The 19779-nt window shown below is 51.0% G+C and overlaps 1 protein-coding gene across 1 annotated transcript in view; it reads right to left on the reverse strand.

Annotated features, from left to right (window-relative positions):
• The window catches only part of CA12 (carbonic anhydrase 12), a 54799-nt gene extending 35289 nt beyond the window's left edge, over window positions 1-19510 (reverse strand). Inside the window, exons 1-2 of the mRNA XM_025995064.2 lie at window positions 19309-19510; window positions 14727-14747 (exon numbers count right to left, since the gene is read on the reverse strand). Of these exons, the coding sequence (XP_025850849.1) occupies window positions 14727-14747; window positions 19309-19393 (106 nt within the window). The 5' untranslated portion in view covers window positions 19394-19510. The remainder of the gene's footprint in view (window positions 1-14726; window positions 14748-19308) is intronic.
• Window positions 19511-19779: the final 269 nt, after the last annotated feature.

Consider the following 19779-nt stretch of genomic DNA (forward strand, 5'->3'; position numbering starts at 1 on the left):
GAATACTGTGCTGAAAGTGAAAAACAGAGTGGTTGTCTGGGTACAGAACGGTTGGAAGTGTATCGGTTGTTTACCGTCGTGATGGGGTGGCTGCCTGGGAGCTGTGGCCACTGCCCCCATTCAGTGTCACCAGAGAGGATCACCATAGGTATCGCCAGCCGAGGAAAAGATCCAAATTCACATTTCCAAGTACAGCTTCTACCGAATATGTATCCCTTTCACACTATCCTAAAGTCAAAAAATTGTAGGTCGAACCATTGTAAGTTGGGGCTATCTTTAGAGAGAAAGTTTCAGCTCTCATGCCGTCTTGTACTTAAATACTTAAATGTCTGTCTCCTGACAACAAGGACATATCCTTACATAATCACAGTACAATTATCCAAGTCAGAAAATTTAATCTAGTTATCCAGTTGTATACTAGATGTTATCTGGTATACAATCAATATCCAAATTTTTTACACCCAGACTCAAAGGATCCTCCCACAGATTACCTACGATTTATAAAAGGGAAAAACGGCAACATGAAAATGGAGAAAGCTATCAGGCATTATCTAAACTACGTGATCAAAATTATCACCAACAATGACATCGAGTGCCACTCGATGAAAAGCAAAGTCAGGGAGATATTACTTCTGCAGTATTAATGCCAAAACGTACAATCAAGAAACCCTCGGACAAACCTTAATTTAGGGGCTTTCTAGAAGATCTATATGCTCCAGACATGTCATGGCATGAAAAGTCTAAAGAGACACCACAAAAACGTGCAATGAGGTATCTGGATTGACTCCTGCACCAGAAAAAGTGCTATCGAGGACCACAAAAAGTTTCTTTTAAACTTGGCCTTCATGTGTTCCTACTGGCACAGCCTTTGTTCAGACCCATAGCTCCATATCTGTGCTCCTCACGGGCCCTGTTCTTCCAGGCTCACCCCACAGCCCTGCCCTCTCCACACCAACACATACCACTTCCGCATATTCCTTGGCTGAAGGTTCTCTGGTGGCTCCTCAAGCCTTTCGGATTAATCCCAGGGTCTTTTTTTTTTTATTTTATTTTTAAGATTGATTTATTTATTTATTTATTCATTCATGAGAGAGACAGAGAGAGAGGCAGAGGCAGAGGGAGAAGCAGCCTCCCTGTGGGGAGCCTGATGTGAGATTCGATCCCAGGATCCCGGGATCACAACCTGAGCTAAAGGCATATGCTCAACCACTGAGCCACCCAGGTGTCCCTAATCCCAAGGTCTTCAGCGCAGCCCTCAAGACCCTAGTGATCCTACTCCTTTCTCTAGCCTTTGCTTCCCCCACTGCCACCTGTTAAAAATCTGAGCTCACTGGGGGAAAGGGGGAGCAAATTTCACGGAGACTAACAAGTTAGGCTGCCACAGTGTCATTGCAAGGACATGAGACTCCTGAGGCCGAGACAAAGGACAATTTGCTACTCAGAGCAGTAACAGAGTGACATGTGTGCCTGTTTCCCAAGCCCTATTTCCACAGGGCGCTATGATGGGGGCCAGGTGACACCTGTGCCTGCCAACTGCTCGGCATCCCGGCCAAGGAGCCCCAATCTTCTAGAGGGGCTTGGCAAACCCGCTCAACTTTGCCCCCAAGGAAGACACTGTCTTTATCTTACTAGATAGCAAACAAACCTGCTCTCTGCCCTAGAGGGAGACACTATCTCTAGCTTATAAAACTATTTGCTACATAAACATCCTTGAAATGATCATCTGGAACAAAAGCCATCAGCGCCTCTGCCCACAGACTTGCCGAAACACCAGCGACCCAGGGAGAAGTCTCCCCGCACCACTCCTCAAACACTACGCGGCCACCACCTGGTTTTTTTTTTAAAGATTTTATTTATTTATTCATGAGAGACACAGAGAGAGAGAGAGAGAGAGGCAGACACAGGCAGGGGGAGAAGCAGGCTCCATGCAGGGAGCCCGACGTGGGACTCGATCCCGGGTCTCCAGGATCTCGCCCTGGGCTGAAGGCGGCGCTAAACAACTGAGCCACCCGGGCTGCCCCACCACCTGATTCTAACTGCACCGCACACTCTCGCCTGCTCTTTGGACCTCTGTTGTCCACAGTGGAAAGCCATCCTCATCCCTGAAATGCACACCACCCACGCGCATGAACATTCACACGCTCTCCTTGCTTTGCTCCTTTGTCAAGATTTGGCTCCTCAGGCAGGCCTGACAGCCACTCTCACCCCCGAATTGAGGCTTTTTGTCCTCCCTGTGTCCACAGCACTGGTGCACATTGTCCTCGCACTTAATCTGCTCCGCTGCAATTGCCTGCTTACATGTCTGCTGGTCCCTCAGCTGTCCACTCGTTGAGGGGAAGGGCTGTGTCACACTTGTCTCTAATCCCAGGACCAGCCCACGAAGGGATCAAAAAAATAAGTGAATCAGGGAATAAACTGTCATTTTAAAGCTGCCAGCTGTCTCTCCCTGTCACCTGTGGTAGAATCAGATGTACAAACAGATGGAGCAGGAAAACTGACATAGGACACTGGGTCGGGGCAGGTGTGGGGTTCATAAGCACCTTCCACACCCTGGGTGAGGAACCAGAAATTGGTTTGTGGGGAGGCCCTCCCCGTGTTGTAGGATGGAGCACTTTGAGAAGCCTTCTTAGAGACATGGACATGAGGCAAGGCACTACGCAGTGTTTCCGTGAAAATGCAGCCCCAGCTGGAGCGTGATCCAAACGCTGGTGCTTCAGGCTGAGATGCTAAACATTCTGTTTAGCGATCTGATGGTATAAACTAGATGCATCTTTAATAGGTCTGTGTCCCTGCAAAAAGACACTTTTTCTCAGTATGAACTTGGGTGTCCTGGACGGCAATGTTGTCGGCCCACTTGCGACGTTATCTCAAACTTTTAAGTCAGTGTTCTCAACAGGAGTGATTTGAGCCTTCAGGGGACATTGGCCAAGTCTAGAAACATTGTGGAGTCCTGGCTGGCAGGTGCTACTGGCCTCTAGTGGGTAGAAGCCAGAGATGCTGCTAAATATCCTCCAAAGCACAGGACAGCCCCCCACAACAAAGAATCATCCTGCCCAGAATGTTCGAGCACAGAGGCTGAGAGCCTGGCCCGGACTATTGTGACTGCCTCGCGGGGGGCCATGGGCAAGAAGGGCCAGATCATACAGTGTGGAGGAGTGTTTCTCGAAGGGATTGGGTGCTCTCACCATTAATCATCCTGGGACCAGAAAGAGGAATAGAGAGAGGGGACAAGAGGACTCCAGGCCAGGAGAGCAAGACTGGTGCCTACCTGATAGAGGGGGAGCCAAGGGAAGAGGGACGATCGTTGCCCTCAGGGAGTACTGTTGACAGATCTGTTTAGAATTTTCCTTTTAGACTGTCATTGCCATCCCAGGACCTGAACCACATTTTTTGCTAAATTCCAAGGCCTAATGAGTTGTCCTTGTTTTTTTGTTTTTGTTTTGTTTTGTTTTTTAAGCTACCATGTAATGAGCACTTACTATGCACCAGGCATCATTCTGTATCAGATGTTGGCTAATATTTTCTGGCAAAAGGCCAGATAGCCAGCATTTTAGGATTTGCAGGGTGTACAGTTTCTATCTCCACGACCCAGCCCTGCTGCCGTGGTGCAAAAGGAGTCCTAGGGCCTGTGTTAAGGGATGAGAGCGGCTGCATGCCAAGAAAGCTTTATCTACAAAAACAGGGGGTAGGCTGCCTCTGGCCTGTGGGGCATAGTTTGCCCACCCTCATTCTATATGCTTAACACGTATTACATAATTTCAGCTGTATAACGGCCCTACAATGTGGGTACTATATTCTCTTTTTATATATTCTCATTTAATGGAGGAGGTGACCCAGACACAGAGATCGGATCTCTCAAAGTCACAGTGCCAGTAGGTAGCAAGGCTGAGCTCTGACCCCAGCCGTCCACACTGGCCACCACGGCAGCTCCCAATGCGCTTTAGCAGGCACGGAGCCCGGGCAGTGGTTATGGGCTGGCGAGAGGTGACCCGCAGGTAAGCCCTGGGAGACTGTCCAGAGCTAGAGGACAGGAGCAGCAGTGGAGGCATCTGTGACCTTGTAACCATTCCCTGGGCAGTCCGGAAATAATAAAGAGAAGGATCTGATAAAAAGACACAAACTTTCTGCAGCTACCCAGGGTGGAAAGTGAACTAAAGTGAAGGCTGATTGGCCTCCAAAGACCGTCAGCTCAATTCTCCACTTACCAGCTTTCACCATGAGGACGTTCTTTCCAATAGCTGACCTATTGCCCTCTTGCTGTGATTCAAAGCTACTCCCTCAGTTTTCCTTTATAAAGTGAGAAAACTTGCTCTCTCATGGGTCTCTCACAGCTGAGGAGCTCCACCCAGACTCCTGCTTCCCATCTGCTCTCCTGAGAGCATGACATGCGGTGGGAAGGTCGGGGACTCTGGAGCCAGCCAAGCTGCCAGTCCCAGCTCTGCCACCTACAAGCCCTGTGACCTGGGGCACATCTCATGGATTCCCTGAGCTTCACTCACAAAATGAAAGTGACAGCCCCCCACCCCACTGTCCCATTGTGAGGAACAAATATGGTAGCGTAAGATCTGGATGCTCCCGAGACACGCTGGGCCACAGGCCCTCCTGAGCTCAGTTGTCTCAATTCTTTTTCTCTTGCAGGCCGTTTGCCAACGTTTTAGAGCAAGTTCTCCCCTTCGCCTCACTGAAAAACAAATCTAGGGTGCCCTGTGGGTCTCCTTTTACCTCAAATGAGATACGCGTGCTGATGGGGCATTGCTTTTCAGATTGGTTTCACCTCTGAAATCCTATCATCCCAGATCAAGTGTTACCTCCTCCCTGGTGCCTTCACTGACTCCCAGAGCCAAAAATAAGCAGAGAGAGAAACCATTCTTTCCTCATTCACTCAACAAATGTTTCCCAAGCATCTTCCCTGGGGAGTCTGTGCATCTGCCTGGGAAGCCCCTGTGGGGCTACATTCTCTTTCTGGATGACTATCTTTGAGACTGGAAATGTTTTGCCCCCTGGGCCCTGCAGAGCCCCTGGCACACTGCCCTGCTTGCAGCAGGCTTCTGCTAAAAAACAAAAGAAAAAAAAAATAAAAGCCATTGAGGGAAAAACTTCTCTGGTGACAACTTGATGAGATAATCTTCACTGGGAAGCAAGCACTTGGCCATGAACCCAAGAGGTCCCTGTGATTCATGGGGCAGTTCTGTGCAAGGAGGATGTTAGGCTCCTACAGTTCATTTTTCTCCCAGGTGTAACAAGTTTTCTGGCCAGGCAGCTGGGCACACTCAGTGTTACTTGCACGCTCAGTCTCAGGAATGGGACGTTCCCTACATCATCCCTGTCGGTGAGCATCACACCAACAGGTTTATCAAGAGCCGGGGAGACTGTTGGGAAACTGCCAGAAGGAAGCACCGAGGAGGCATTTTAAGATTTCACCTGAGTGCCTCCCCGAGCAGTGAGATAAAAACACACATGCCATCCCTCGGAAACCAGCTGAGAGGCAGACTCCAGCTCACTGGCTAGGAGATGGGAGTGTGAGTGTGCGTGAGTAGAGACGCATCCAAGAATGTACGTATACACATGAATACGGATGCAGGGATGTGTGTGTGCTTGTATGTGTGCATGTGCATGCGTGCATACACACGCCCTCCTTCCTGAGGGGCCAGAGGGACAGAGCATAGCAGCCCTGCCTTCCTTGTCATTTCAGTCTTTGCGGGCTGGCCCTAGTCCTGCAGCGTGGCACACTCACACGACACTTGCCCCTGCTGCCCAGCCCACTCACTTTGATCCATTATTTCTGACCGGGTCCTTCACTTATGTTCGTCCTCTGCTTCCTGTTCTCCCTTCCACTGCGCTTCTTTTGGATTCCAAACACCACATTTCTTTAGCTGCCCATCCTCTTCCTAAGAATCTGAGGATAATGATTCAGGGTTGCCCCTAGAGGAACCCCGACAAGAGTAACAGCCATGTGTTGTCCATAGTAACAATGGCTGGATTTACTGATTTTTTTTCTCCTAGCAACCACACCAGTCTTTGATTCACATTTCCCATGAGTGTGGTGCAAGGAACCGTATCAAATGTTTATCTGTGTCAAAAGGTATTAAGTCTGTTGCGTTTTCTTTAACCACAGGCTTTTGTCCTGATGAGGGGAAGAAAAACAAGTTAACTTGGCATAATTTGTTCCTGGCAAATCTAGATTATTTACTTAAAAAAAAAATCACTGCCTTTCCTCAATGGCATTTACACAATCTCATGATGTGCGGTGTAGGGCATGCTACACCTCGTATAAAATAAGCATCTGCTGAATGACCAGGAAAGCACATGCGATGGGAATCAGGAGACCCAAGTTCTGGTCCTGGCTCGGCGCTTCATGCTCTGCTTGGGCCACTGTGGAACTCTGAGTGTCCCTTGCCTCATGTGTAGGTGGGGTGGGATTTGGCTGTATCAGTGCCCCTCCCCTCCCCATCCCAGGATCCCACGTAGGCAATATGGCAGTCTGGATGCCAGTTTGAACAGAGACAGGCATTCATCCACAATCCGTGGTACTGTGTCTACACTGTGCCTACATCGTGTCTACATTTCTATTAGATGTCTACAATTCCAGCTGAACTACCAACAAGTCAAGACCCTCCATGACCCCTCCCTTGGTTCAGCCCCCAAGCTCCTCTCCCACAATCCTCTGACCTCCCTTTCTCTAGTGTTTTACACTCCTTTCACTCTCCACCCTGCAGCCGGGGGTGATCTTTCTTAAATGCGTGGTCCTGGCACAACCTGTCCCTAGGCCCCCAGCACCTTTTCACCCCTTGCCCTTTGCCTGGCTAGCTTTTTTCTGTCCTCCAGGTCTCAGCTTAGATATCACCTCCTCCAGGAGCACCTGGGTGGCTCAGTGATTGAGTGTCAGCCTTTGGCTCAGGTCATGATCCTGAGGTCCTAGGATTGAGTCCCACTTTGGGCTCCCCGCAGGGAGCCTGCTTCTGTCTATGTCTCTGCCTCTGTGTGTGTGTGTGTGTCTCTCATGAATAAACAAATAAAATCTTTAAAAAGAAAAAAAAAAAGATATCATCTCCTCCAGGAAGCTTTCTCTAGTCCTTTCCCCAAAACACTAGGGGAGGTCTCTTCCAAGCTTCCTCTGTCTGCAGTGGAGGGCCCTATCTAATTCACGGTGTCCTTCCAGAGTCACAGTCACAGAATGGTAGACGCCGTGCTTTAGCCACTATTGCTTTAGCATCTAATCCAATGCTCAACACTCAGTTCACTCAATATTGGTGGAATGAATGTGAATCAAGTATCTTGGGCTAATGGAAAATTTTGATTGGTTTTTTATGTCTATCTTTGAATAAAAGCAGATGGGGAAAATTAACCATTTCATTAAATCATATTAATTTGTTAAAACAAATCTTTAAAGATGGAGGGGGGTGCTGGATAAAGGAGTGGTGGAAATATAGATATGACTCCTCTAAGGTCCCGACTAGCTAAAAATTCCAGAAATCTACCTGTTATAACATTTTGGTTCAGGAATAGGAAGAATCATCTAGAATCTTTAGATTTGCAGGTCATAGGAGAATAGACAGTGACTCAGTTTGCCTCTGGGCTTCCTGGTGGTCCAAACCAAAAGGGAAACACAGTCATCTGCATGACTGCCTCAGACTTGCTACAAAACAGCTTTGTTCCACAACCTTCAGTCACCTTTCCTGCCTTCTCCAACCCCAAAGCGCACTTCCCAGAAGACGGAGCACCGAGGAGGGGCTGCTCTACGACAGCACCGGGCACCACTGGCCAATGTCAGCACTGCCCCATTTAAGTAAATCTCACTTTCACCATAACCAAGGAGCCTTTCCTGAGCCACCTGTCCCGGGAGGTGGGGGCTGCATGAGCGATTTGCCCTGAGTGTGTCCTTAGGAGATCTGGAGGGGTCTCATCCAGTTCACCCAGGAGTCACAGAGCTGATCTAAGCACAAGTTAATGATTGCAACACTTTAAAAAGTTAAGATGAGCTAAACAAACCATGCAGAGCCAGACCAGCTCTGAGTCAACCTTTATAGACAGAAGGAGGTGCTGTCCTAGCATTTGTTCCTTCCTGGTTGGCATAAAATCAAATGCTTGTCAAGGAATTAGGGAGTTTGCTCACTCCTCAAAGAAATACTTTTGTTTAAAAAAATATGTGTGTGTGTGTCTGCGCGCGCGCCTATATTACTTTGTTTATAAATACTTGTAATACTCTCAAATTCTACCAAAAAGCATGCATGAAATGAAAGTTGAAAAAAGAGTTAAAAATCAAATATGGTTGCCCATCATTCCCATATGCAGTGTTGGACAGTGTGCATACTAGCCATTCGTCTCCCACTTCTTTGCTCCCACTGTTTTGACTATTTAATTGCTGAAATTCATCGTCTCAGCTCCTTCCCTCTTGTGACAGGGTGCTTCTCCGCGAGCATTTGCGGAACAACTACCATATTTCCACAACTACCATATTGGGTTGCTTCCAGACACCACTGGTGATATGTCCCTATTTCAGAGATGCTAAAATGTAGGAAAAAATGTGGATCTGAGAATCCACGCATCATGGTCCTTGTCCACAGGGCAGCCCCCGGAAGTCTTGGCCGTACTTCCGGCCTCCACAGTGGACGTCTGCACCCTTCATCCCGGTGGTTGCTGCTGTACAGGGGGCACAGCACAGAGCAAGAGAGGGGGCCCTCGCTCGCTCCCTCCCAGAAGGTTGCCCGGGACAATCTCTGATCCCTTCTCTTCCTCATGGAAAACCAGACTTTCCAGTCCCCTCCTGGAGTCTCCTTCACACACCTGCTTTGAATTCAGCCCTTTTGGCTTAAATCTTCCCTTGGAGCTGGTTTACCTCCCCCCCCCCCCGGCGGGGGTGGGGGGCATCTCTCTCATGCTGGGGATGGGCTGCCAAGGGCTTTAAGGGTTCCTGGAGGGCTGGGGAATGAAGCAGCAGGGGCAAGTCTGAGCACCTCCAGAACGCTGACAGGGACAGAACCTGCTCCCCTGCAGTCCCCAGGCTTCACTCTGCCTCAGGTGGGTGACGGTTCCAGCCCGGGAACCAGATCCCAGATTCTCACAGCCCAGCCTCAGACTTCTTCCAGGTTCAGACCTCCACCCTGCTGCCCTAAACCAGGGATCAGCCCTGAGGCTTCCCAGGGGCTGGATCGAGAGGCCAAGGATGCTCAAGTGACTTCAGCTGAGTGGCCAAGGTGGCCCCGGCGATGACTATGGAACCAGGTGTCTGGTCCCTAAGGGCCAGGAGAGCACCAGGGAGATGAGGGCTGATTCACCCTGGCCTGAAGGACAAGGCTAAAAAGAACATTCTGGCCTGTGAGGAGCTGATGTTTTTTGCTTAGTCCCTTTCTTTCTCAAGCAACATGTTCTGTTTGTTCAGAATATACGAGGAGTAACCTCCTTGCTATTAAAAACTCTGGCCATTGAGCAAAGCATGAAGAAGCCAACCCTTTCTAACGCAGCTCACACCCGTTTGGTACTACAGAGTCTGCAAGGCATTTTCTCACATATTAGCTAATATAATCCCACCCTGGGAGGCAGAGGGAAAGAAAATGGTGATAAGCTGTGCTAGGTGCTCACCACGTGCCCAGCACCATCAGCCTCTTTCCATCGTCATCTTGCTGAATCCTCCCTGAAGTAGACAGGTGCTTCTCGGGCTTGAGAGGGCATCAGAACCCCCTGGTTGGCTTGTGCCAACAGATTGCTGGGTCCAGCCCCAGAGTTTTGGGGTATTGTAGGTAGATCTGGGATGGGCCCAGGAATGTGCATTTCTTTTATATATATATATATTAAAGATTTTATTTATTCATGAGCAAAACAGAGAGAGAGAGAGAGGCAGAGACACAGGCAGAGGGAGAAGCAGGCTCCATGCATTTCTAACAAAGTCAAACATAGTGCTTTTGTTACTGCTAAAGAACCCAGGGCTACATTTGGAGAACCACTGGAGGTAGATGCTATTACTCCCACTTGGTAGTAAGCACTGAAGTTCAGAGAGGTTAAGTTACTTGCCTAAGGCCATTCAGCCAGAAAGTGGCCTGGCAAATATTCACGGAGGGCTGCCAGGTTCTGGGCGCTGCACACTTTCCCCTCCTGCCTCCCGGTTCCCCCACCCCCGCCCCCCACTCCCATGCCCTCACCCTGCCTTTGGGAACGAATCCTAGCTTCCCTAGGGTTTTACCCAGCCGGTAAGGCCAGCCGGGAACACTGAAATGCAGGCCAAGATCCCCCAGAACACACAAACCTCAGTTCTGCAACTCAGAAGGGATGAGAAATGATTTTGAGTGGGTGAACCACACCACATCCTATCAGACCCTGGATGTCACAACTTCAGTTAGAAGTAACTGGAACTACAGCCCCGATTTCACCAATGACAGTGGGGCTGGACTGCTGGCCTCAAGGGCAATCCCCACCGCATGGGGCTAGGGATTCAGTTCCCCGGTATGAAAAACGCCTTCTGGCCTTTTCTTGCTTCTATGCTCAGAGGGCTTTATGCCTCTTCCCATTCACCCTCAGGCCAGCAGCTGGAATGGGGGAGAGGTCACGGGGTGTTTGCAGTTGGCTGAGCCTCTCCACCTTTGGTAAAGACAGGACCCATTCTTAATTAAATCAGCTTTTTAAAAAAATATTTTATTTATTTATTCATGAGAGACACAGAGAGAAAGAGAGGCAGAGACACAGGCAGAGGGAGAAGCAGGCTCCACGCAGGGAGCCCGATGTGGGACTCGATCCTGAGTCTCCAGGATCAGGCCCTGGGCTGAAGGCAGGTGCTATACCGCTGAGCCACCCAGTGATCCTTAAATCAGCCTTTTAATTGCACATGCTCCCTAACTACTGTTTTGAGTTCTCCCTCAAGCTCTTAAGTCTGCTCTCCACCCTGCATATGAGGGACAGACAGAGAGAGAGAGAGGCAGAGACACAGGCAGAGGGAGAAGCAGGCTCCATGCAGGGAGCCCAACGTGGGACTCGATCCTGGGTCTCCAGGATCACATCCCAGGCTGAAGATGGTGCTAAACTGGAGCGGCCCCTGTGTCTAGTTCTTAGAGTTTGGGGAGGGTTTGGGATGGATGCCGCGTGCCAGGGAAAGTTGGTGGTGACTTAATATTCCAGCAGGTTCGGGACAGAAGGTAGGTGGAAGCTGGAGCCTGGAATACCAGAGATGTGCCCCCGTGGGGGATGCCTTCCTGATTCCCCAAGGAAATCCTTTAAGCCCGGGACTCTTGTCTGGGACAAAGGAGAGAGAGCAGACTGAGGAATGCAGTGGCAGGGCCTGGATCATAGGGAGCCCTGCCAGAGCTGGGGCGGGGGCGGGGGGGGGGCGTTCCAGCCATGGCAGAGAAGCTGGGCAGGAGGGCCTGTGAGGGGCTGCAGCCCACTGTCCTGCACCCCCAGGCCCAGCCACTACCATTCCAGAGTTCTCTGCACCGGGATGGAGAGGCCGGCCGGGCAGATGCCCTGCAGGGCCCTGGACTCCGGGAGACGTGGGATGCCCACCCCCTCAAACAGGAGGGCCTGGCTTCCCTGTTCCCCTGTCCCTCCCATCTCCTTTGAAGGCTTATCTTATTCCTCCCAAATCTCTAGCAGACAGTGGTATCTGTTTCTGGGCTCGCTCACATCTGGGGAGCACTAAAGCAATGTCTGGCACGCTCAGGGATGAGCTCGGCGCCCATTCTCTGCTCACACGATGTGTTCTCGGGTCACTAGTTCCAACACAGTCATTCTTTTTCGTTGCTCTGTTGTTTTGAACACGCTAGAGGTTTTTTGTCGTGGTTGGGTTTTTTTGTTTTTGGTTTTGGTTTTTGTGGGGAAGGGCCAGAAAAACTTCCACGGCAAGGATGACTCTCCCAGCCAGCTGGGCTTTAACTCGTTTACTGAATATACTACACACACAGAACAGTGCGTGCATCATCAGGGAGCAGCTTGATGAGTCCTCGCCAGCTGAACACAGCCCCCACACCAAGGAACTAAACATGACCAGCACCCTCCTGGCGCCTCCTTCCTGTCACCTCCACCCCATGAGGGTACCTGCTACCTTGACTTCTAACGGCAGAGAGTCACTTCAGCAGGCTGGAGTTTAGCATCCGCTCACAGGACAGCCTGACTTGCAACTGCCCTCCAGTTCAGAGTTGAGGGAGCTGCTGGGGCTCAGCAGGATTGGTCTGGGACAGGTTTCCGGTGGCGAGGGCCTGCTCAGCAATTCTAAACCCAGCACGCCTCTGGCTGAGGGGTGCACAGGGGCAGGGCTGGCCCCACCATGGCTATCACAAGGTCCTCCTATCTCCAGACAGGCCATCGGGGAGGTCAGCTGGGTGACTTTGTGGAGAGGGGTGGGGGTAGAGTTCTTTCCATGTGCTTCTAGAAGTCCTACCCTGTGTTCCAGGCTGTGGGAGGCCCCTGGTTCAGGATGACTCAGCAGCATCTACGTGCAAAGTGGCTGAGGTCTGCACCCTGGGAAAACCAGCACGTGGCATTTGGTTGGATTTGCCTCATTCAGTGCAGCCCTCACCACTTGGAAACCATTTCCCCCTCTCACCTATGCCAGGCTCTCTGTTTACCTGGGTGGCTCTGAGCACAGGTGCCAGGTGCCAGCTGCCAGCCTGGACCTGTCTGCCTCGCTAGCCACCCCTCACCCGTCCTCCTTCACTGGCTCCCATCAGGGCTGACTCCACATCATGTGTACTCATCACATTCATAAAAAGCCAGACTTGGCTTTGGGCTCAGCCCCTGCATGTCACGCACCATTAGACTCTGCCCTCTGCTTCCTCAGCAGAGTGCTGCTCCGGTGGCACAGGGCGTGGGGGACAGAGAGGGCCGTCCAGAGCTAGTGGGCCAGGAGAAATGCTTCTGGGCTGCTCCTGTCACCACCCCCACAGCGAACCTCCCTCCTGAGGAGCCCTGAGTCTTGTCGATTCTCCCTGCAGCAAGTCTTTAGCCCTGCCCTTTCCTTCCCTCGGACTGCCACCCCCAAACTGGACGTTAAGACATAAAATGGGAATTCGGCAAAGGCCAGACACCTTCCTGCCTACCCTCCTTCCCTCTCCAGCCCCTGCACCACACTACTCTCCCTAAAACACTAATGTGTTTGTGCCCCTCCATCTATGGGACAAAATGGGAAGGCTCCCCATCTCCCTTGTTCGATCCAACCTATTTTTCCAACCTTAGAGTTAATCGCTCCCCTACAACTCTTTCTGTACATGCCCCTCAAATACTATTTTGTTTCTTGTCTGCTCATATGATGCCATCATCATCTTGGCCCACATACTTCCTTCCTACCACACCAAATCCTCTCCATCCTCCAAGGTCTCAGGTGAAAGCTCTCCTCCTCCAGGAAGCCTTTCTTAACTATCCGGCCCCAGGACTCTCTTTCCTCTGAACTTCAGGGCACTGAACCATTTATTGATTATCTGCCATGATCTATCCAGCTTCGAATTGTGACCTATAAGTATTTCCAGCAACAGACCACAGCCTACCCTTCTCATTACCCACCCACTTAGCAATGTGTCTCACACACAGTAAGCACATAAGGGATGTTAGTAATGATGGAGCCATGCAGCGTGGGCGCCAAGGAGACCGTGGCCTGCAGGTGGTTGGTGAATTGGCCCAGTGACTTTTCTATGCCTCCTGGGCTAACAGACATCCAAAGGCTACCTTTTGCAAATCTAAGTCAGAGCTTCCTGTGGATTCTGCTTCTGCTGTTATGATCAACTCTCTGCCTGTCACCACTCCTCCCGCGTGAGTGAGGCCAGTTCTGCCCTCCTCTTACCAGAACAATCTAGCTTGCACAGTGCTCCTGATGGTCCCTCACAAGACATTATCAACATTCTTGTACTTGTTCGCCGACCTGGCGCTGGGCCTGCCATTCCCACCCCAGCCGACAACCAAATTTCCAGTTCATTTCACACACCAGCTGAGCTGATTTCAAGCTGCTTATCTTGCAGGCCTGCCAGGAATGGCTAATGTCATCCCTGCCCAACCCGTGGAAACCCCACTGCATACTTGATGTCCATCTCTCTCCTTGTGCACGAAGCAGGCATCCCTCTTTCAGTAAGGACTGGCCATCGCCACTTCTGAACTGCGCTCGCTTACAAACATGGCAACAAGACGTTTAATTCTAGATACACGGACAGCTTAAATTCTGGGGTCTGAGCCAAACTTCCAGAAAGGAGCCCTTTATTCTTTGTTTATTGTAGAATATATTTCCTACAGAGAAGGTTTCTCTCCTACCCAAGGCCCTTGCAGTCTGGAGGTAACCTAGGCACATTCACCTGGGAGGTTTGGTAGAAATCTTTGCAGGAATCTGGAAATCTAGAATGCTAGGAGTCACAATTTAAGCGCACAGAGCAGGCCCCTGTGCTTGGAGAGAGTGCCTCATGCAAACCATGCGGAACAGTGTTTTAGAGAAGCTTTTGTACTTTCTTTTAATGATATCAGACTCGCTCTTCTCAATCCCCACAATAACCTCCACAGATCATGGAGTTTCTGGCTTTCTCATGAATACAGCCATCTCCTCAATATTTAAGGGGCACCTAGGGGGCTCAGTCAGTTGAGTCCAACTCTTGGTCTCAGCTCAGGTAGTGATCTCAAGGCTGTGAGATTGAGCCCCACACTGGCCTCCAGTGCTCAGCAGGGAATCTGCTTGAGATTTTTTTCTCCTCTGCCCCTCCCCCCCACTCCCTCTTTCTCTCTAAAATAATAAGTCTTTGCAAAATATATTTAAAATCTTTACTTACCAAAATAGCTCCACTTGGATCCTGCAAAGAACAAAACAAAGCAAAGTAAGTACAATTGAGCTTGAGCAAGTTAGAAGAAAACACTACAGATTTTTTTTTGAAATGAGTACAGTTGAAAAGGAGGAGGATGCCCAAATGTAAGATGTTGTCAGAGGCTGTGTCAGGACAACTGCTTCCCAGAGCCTCTCTGTTCCAGAGGGAGGCACAAGACAGTGAGTTCTAGCAGGGTCTTGTGCATTAGGGACGGGGCTTTTTTATTAGAAGCCTCCCATATCTTAGGGAAGCCAAATTTTATTTTCTGAATACATTAAAAAAAATTTCATAAGGCTCAAAACCCAAAAGCCCCCAAAGGGTGCACAGTAAAAGCTCTTCCTTCCACCCGGTCTCCCTGCTTCCATGAGAGAGACAGCCAGTTTTAGGAGTTGCTGGGAACATTTCCGTGGTGTGACTACACATACATGTGTAATCACATTCTTTCTCCCATTTCTGCACACAGATGTCAGCATCCTGGAAACACTGTCATGCATCTTGTTTTTTCCCAGTGACCAACACACCCTGGAGAGCAGTTCACATCAGTACTTAAAGAGGAGAAAACTCGTCTAAAAGGAAGGTCCTTCTTTGAGGAAGCTGCCACCCTCATCTAAGTTAGAATTCCAGAGGTGGAGAGAACGCGTCGGAGAAGTTCTGCTAGGAATGTCATGAGAGTCACCTACCACCTCCCACTCCACGCCCTTCACACGCAGAAATCCCCTATTCCTACATAAAAAACATATTTTTGGGGAAAAAATGTTGCCAAGCTGCACACTTAGCATCCTGCTTGACACCTCCCTCTTCACCTCCAGAAGGACACAGAGAGCCTGAGATTCAGGGTGTCACGGTGACATATCCAGTGAGAGGGACTCTTCAAATCCTAAGTGCCTCTCCCGGCTTCCCTTGATGCCATGATCCTGGTCCACAGGATACAGTCAGAAGAGGAAGGCTGTCCTGTCCCCTTCCTCTCCTAGGAACTGATTTGCAGTAAAACTGAACTGACCAGCAATCGGCACCCTTAACCACAACCAAGCATTTCTTACTCAAGCCAACGGTGATCCTTAAAAGCAAAAAGAAAAGATTTTGCTGCCTTTTAAAAACTAGTTTCATCTCATATTTTCCTGTTGTTCTGGTTTGTGTCTTTGCCTTGGTGCTTTTCAACTCTTTTTTTAAATTTTCAAAGTGAATTGGTAATTGTATCAAATTACACTTACACATGGTTCAAGGCGTCAGATGGTTCTACAAGGTTTTTTATAAAACAGATCATTCCCCTGACACCCCTAACTATTTCCCTGGTCCCTAGGGGATTTTTAATCCTTTTTCAATGTGGGTATCTCCACATCTCAATAGAAGCCTGTATTGCTCCTCTAGGATTTGTTTCAGTCGAGGCATTACTGACTCCCTCCCTGGGAGAGAAGCAGTGAGGTCTCTGGGAACCATCTGTAGCCTATCACTTTCTTCTTCTTCTTCTTTTTTTTTAAAGATTTTTATTTATTTATTCATGAGAGACAAACAGAGAGGCAGAGACATAGGCAGAGGGAGAAGCAGGCTCCCTGGGGGAGCCCGATACAGGACTCGATCTCAGGACCCCAGGATCATGACCTGAGCCGAAGGTTGACACTCAACCACTGAGCCACTCAGGCGACCCTATCACTTTCTTTTATATGTAAGGAAATAAAAGACCAGTGAGATGAAGTAGAGGATCAGTGCCTGCTAAGAAGTGTCTCTCCACATTTACCAGTACCTCCAATAAACTTTGCTACTTTGAGTCTCCTTCTCAATCTTTAGGGTAATGTGGGGGCTGCTGTTCAGAAACCTCAGAATATCTGATAAGTACTTACGGCCATCTTCCCTGTAAAAATGCCCATAGGCTTGGACACACAAAATTCATGTCTAATTAATTTCAGATGAAGGCCAGGGCCCAGCCTGGTACATCTTGGGCCCTGAACTGACCCGAGGAAGAGTTTCTCAGGGACGTGTGTGCATGTGTGTTTGTTTTTTGTTTTGTTTTTGTTTTTGTTTTTTTTTGGAAGTGGCACCTCCTGATTCCCCACCCAGAGTTTAAGAGCAGGAGTCCTGACCATACTCTGGAGGCAGGCCAGGCCAAGGCCCCTGTGGCTATACCTTGGAGGATTCCTGAGGAGCAGGCTTCTCCAGAAGAAATTTTTCCCTTCTCAGGAAGGCGATCTCTCCTACGTGAGAGACCTGGGAGGCCCAGTTCGATGCCTGTTGGAACCTGCAGGCCTACTCTATACTAGGCAAGGAGAATGCCCTGAGTGCTCACTGAGGGGGTGTATTGACAAGGATCCAGGCCAGGGGTTGAGGGCCCTGCCGGCTTCCTGGTCTGGGTGCTAGAACCTTCTCTGAGTAACAGTCACTGGGGCAGCCAGAGACTGCCAGGTCTCCAAACCAGGTTCAGGCAGAACAGGCTCTGCAGAACTCACTGAAATGTTCCCCCGTGACGACTAAGAATTCCAAGGTTTTCTCCAGAAGACACGTGACCTCACCTTATGATACTCCTTCCCTCCCGACTCCATTTTTTTCAGACATTCACCAGTGCCAAATGCTGGAAGTCTAAATATTCCAGGAGGAGGACAGACCACACTTTGACCTCATTACCTAGCTTAACCCCCCTCCATTCCCAACCTTGGGTTAATACCAACTCTCTACATCTCAGTGACTTTTGCTTTGACCTTGTCCCCTGAGGTGGTTAAACAGCCAAGAAATCCGCATGAGTAATAACAGAATAAAAACTGTGTTCTTAGACTCCAGGGGGAGGCAGGCTGGCTACTCAGTGTCTGGTGAGAGTGGCTTTTTTACTGCAAACTCCCCCACCCCACCTTGCAGAACTGGGAGGGAAGGAAGGCAAAGAAGGGAAAGGGAAAGAGGGGGAGGGGCAGGGGCAAGGAGAAGGGGGAGGTAGAGAGGGAGGGGAGGGCAGGGAGGGCAGGGGAAGAGACAAAAGGGAGGGGGAGCTGCCCCAGAGTGAGGGGAGCAACAGGCTTTCTGGAAAGAGAGCCAATGAATTGCTGTTTCTCTCCTGTCTTGGAGCAGTGTGCAACTACAAGGGAAATTTCTAGCAAAACTTCAGATCCCAGTGCAGCTTTCTTGAAAGGGGAATACAATTGCAGTCAAAGTTTGCAATTGTAAAAATTTCCACTTTTATATAACTCCTTTCTCCCACCAATTTTTTTTTTTTTTTAAGTAGGCTCCATGCCCAGCATGGAGCCCAACATGGGGGTTGAACTCACAGCCCTGAGATCAAAACCTGAGCTGAGATCAAGGGTCCTTAACACTTAATGGACTGAGCCACCCAGGTACCCGCCCCCAACTTTCTATTTCTTCTGGACAAGATAAGGGAAATAATATCAAGCATATCTTGCCAGCCAATGGATTTGAGTTGAATGAAAAGTAATGCCAAAGCTCTGACAGGCCAGTTCCCCCACCTCCCTCCTGCCCCATGGACCCAGTGACCTCCAGGAGAAGGAGTCTCTGAGCGCTCATGCTCCAGAGCAGGATCCGTTTTCCACCCCGCTAACAAGGGAGGCTCCATTTCCAGCCATCACTGTCCCTGTCAGCCCTCCTATAAAGGTTTCAGCCTAAGCTCGGTCCAGCAATGGTAGCACCTACAAATGTCTCTGCAACTTGAGACAAACTCTGTCAAGGGCAGGAGGTACCACCAGGCACCCAGGCAGTTTCCCAAGAGTCGCCACCCCCAGAAAAGTGCTCACCCAGCAGTTGGAGAGGCAGGCAAAAGCTTGGCACCCTCTTGTGCCTAAGGATTAACTAACCTTGACCTTGGTTGCTCACCCAAACTCCCTGCCTTGACCTGAGCCGCCAGTTCAGGTCCCCACACTTCCTCCCAACCCCTCCCGCTGGGCACCCTCAGCCTCCAGCCTTTGGGGCTTAAGCGCCCTAATTACACTCCGAGCTGAGGTGTGCACGCTCTTCTGGGTGCACGCACACTTACGTTCAAGATAGTAGAGCCCCTCTGGAGCAGAAACAATGATTAGGAACGGGACGCACCATCCCTCTGACCTGGAGGTAAAACTTAATGGTGAAGAGTCTCTCCTCCAAAGAAAAGCACCACCCCCCTGGGGGAAGGTCCTGCGGCTGGGGGTGCTGCACGCCCTTCCTGGTAACCACGCGGCTCGGGTGCCACATTCACTGCTCTAAGCATCTGCACGTGGATGGGGCGCAGCATTTGCCATCCTGGTTCCCTTTGTCCTCCCCTTCAGCGAGTTCCCCAGCCACCCCTCCAGACCCGGGGGCAGCTCAAAGGGCGCACGAGCAGATTTTAATCCGGAGACAGCAGCGCTTCCCCGAACCCGCAACAGGTCGTGCATTTCCAAGGAGAACGAATTTTCCACAACGCATTGTCCAAATGGTCTAAACACTACGCCATCCGAGGGGACGCTTCCCGCCCCCCGCCCCCCGCCCCCCGCCCCCCGCAAGGATGCTGCCTTAGCACCGAAGAGCCCCGCAGGCCGTGCCCCGTGCAGGTGGGGCTGCGCGCTCGGGGCTGCGCGGGGAGCCGAGGCGGACTCTTTACCGTGGGGCGGGGCTGGGCGCGCGGGCCGGGGGCGCGAGCACAGCAGCAGGAGCACGGCGGCGGCCGCGTGCAGGCTGCGGGGCATCGCGGGGGCGGCCGGGGCGCGGGGCGCGGGCGCGGGCTCGGGCTCCCTCCCTCCGCCTGGGCGCCGGGGACCGCGTGCGCGCAGCCCGGCCGGAGAGCGCGTCCGCCCTTGGCGCGCCCGGCTCCGCGCCGGCCGCTTATATAGGGCCGCTCGGCCCCCAAACACATGATGTCATCGTGCGCGGGGGAGCACGCCCTGCCCGCGGGAGGTCTGGCGCCCCGGCCCGAGGTGAGCCGCAGCCCGGCTCCAGCCGCGCTCCTGGGGCAGCGCTCAGCCGGAGCCCTGGTGTCCTGGGGGGGGGGGGGGCAGTGGGAGCCACCGGGAGGGGTGCGTCTGCGCCCCGGCTGCCCCGGGCCCTGCCTCGCTCTGTCGCTGCCCTTTCGGAG

Source organism: Vulpes vulpes, chromosome 15 (genome assembly GCF_048418805.1).
Source record: "Vulpes vulpes isolate BD-2025 chromosome 15, VulVul3, whole genome shotgun sequence".
NCBI lineage: Eukaryota > Metazoa > Chordata > Mammalia > Carnivora > Canidae > Vulpes > Vulpes vulpes.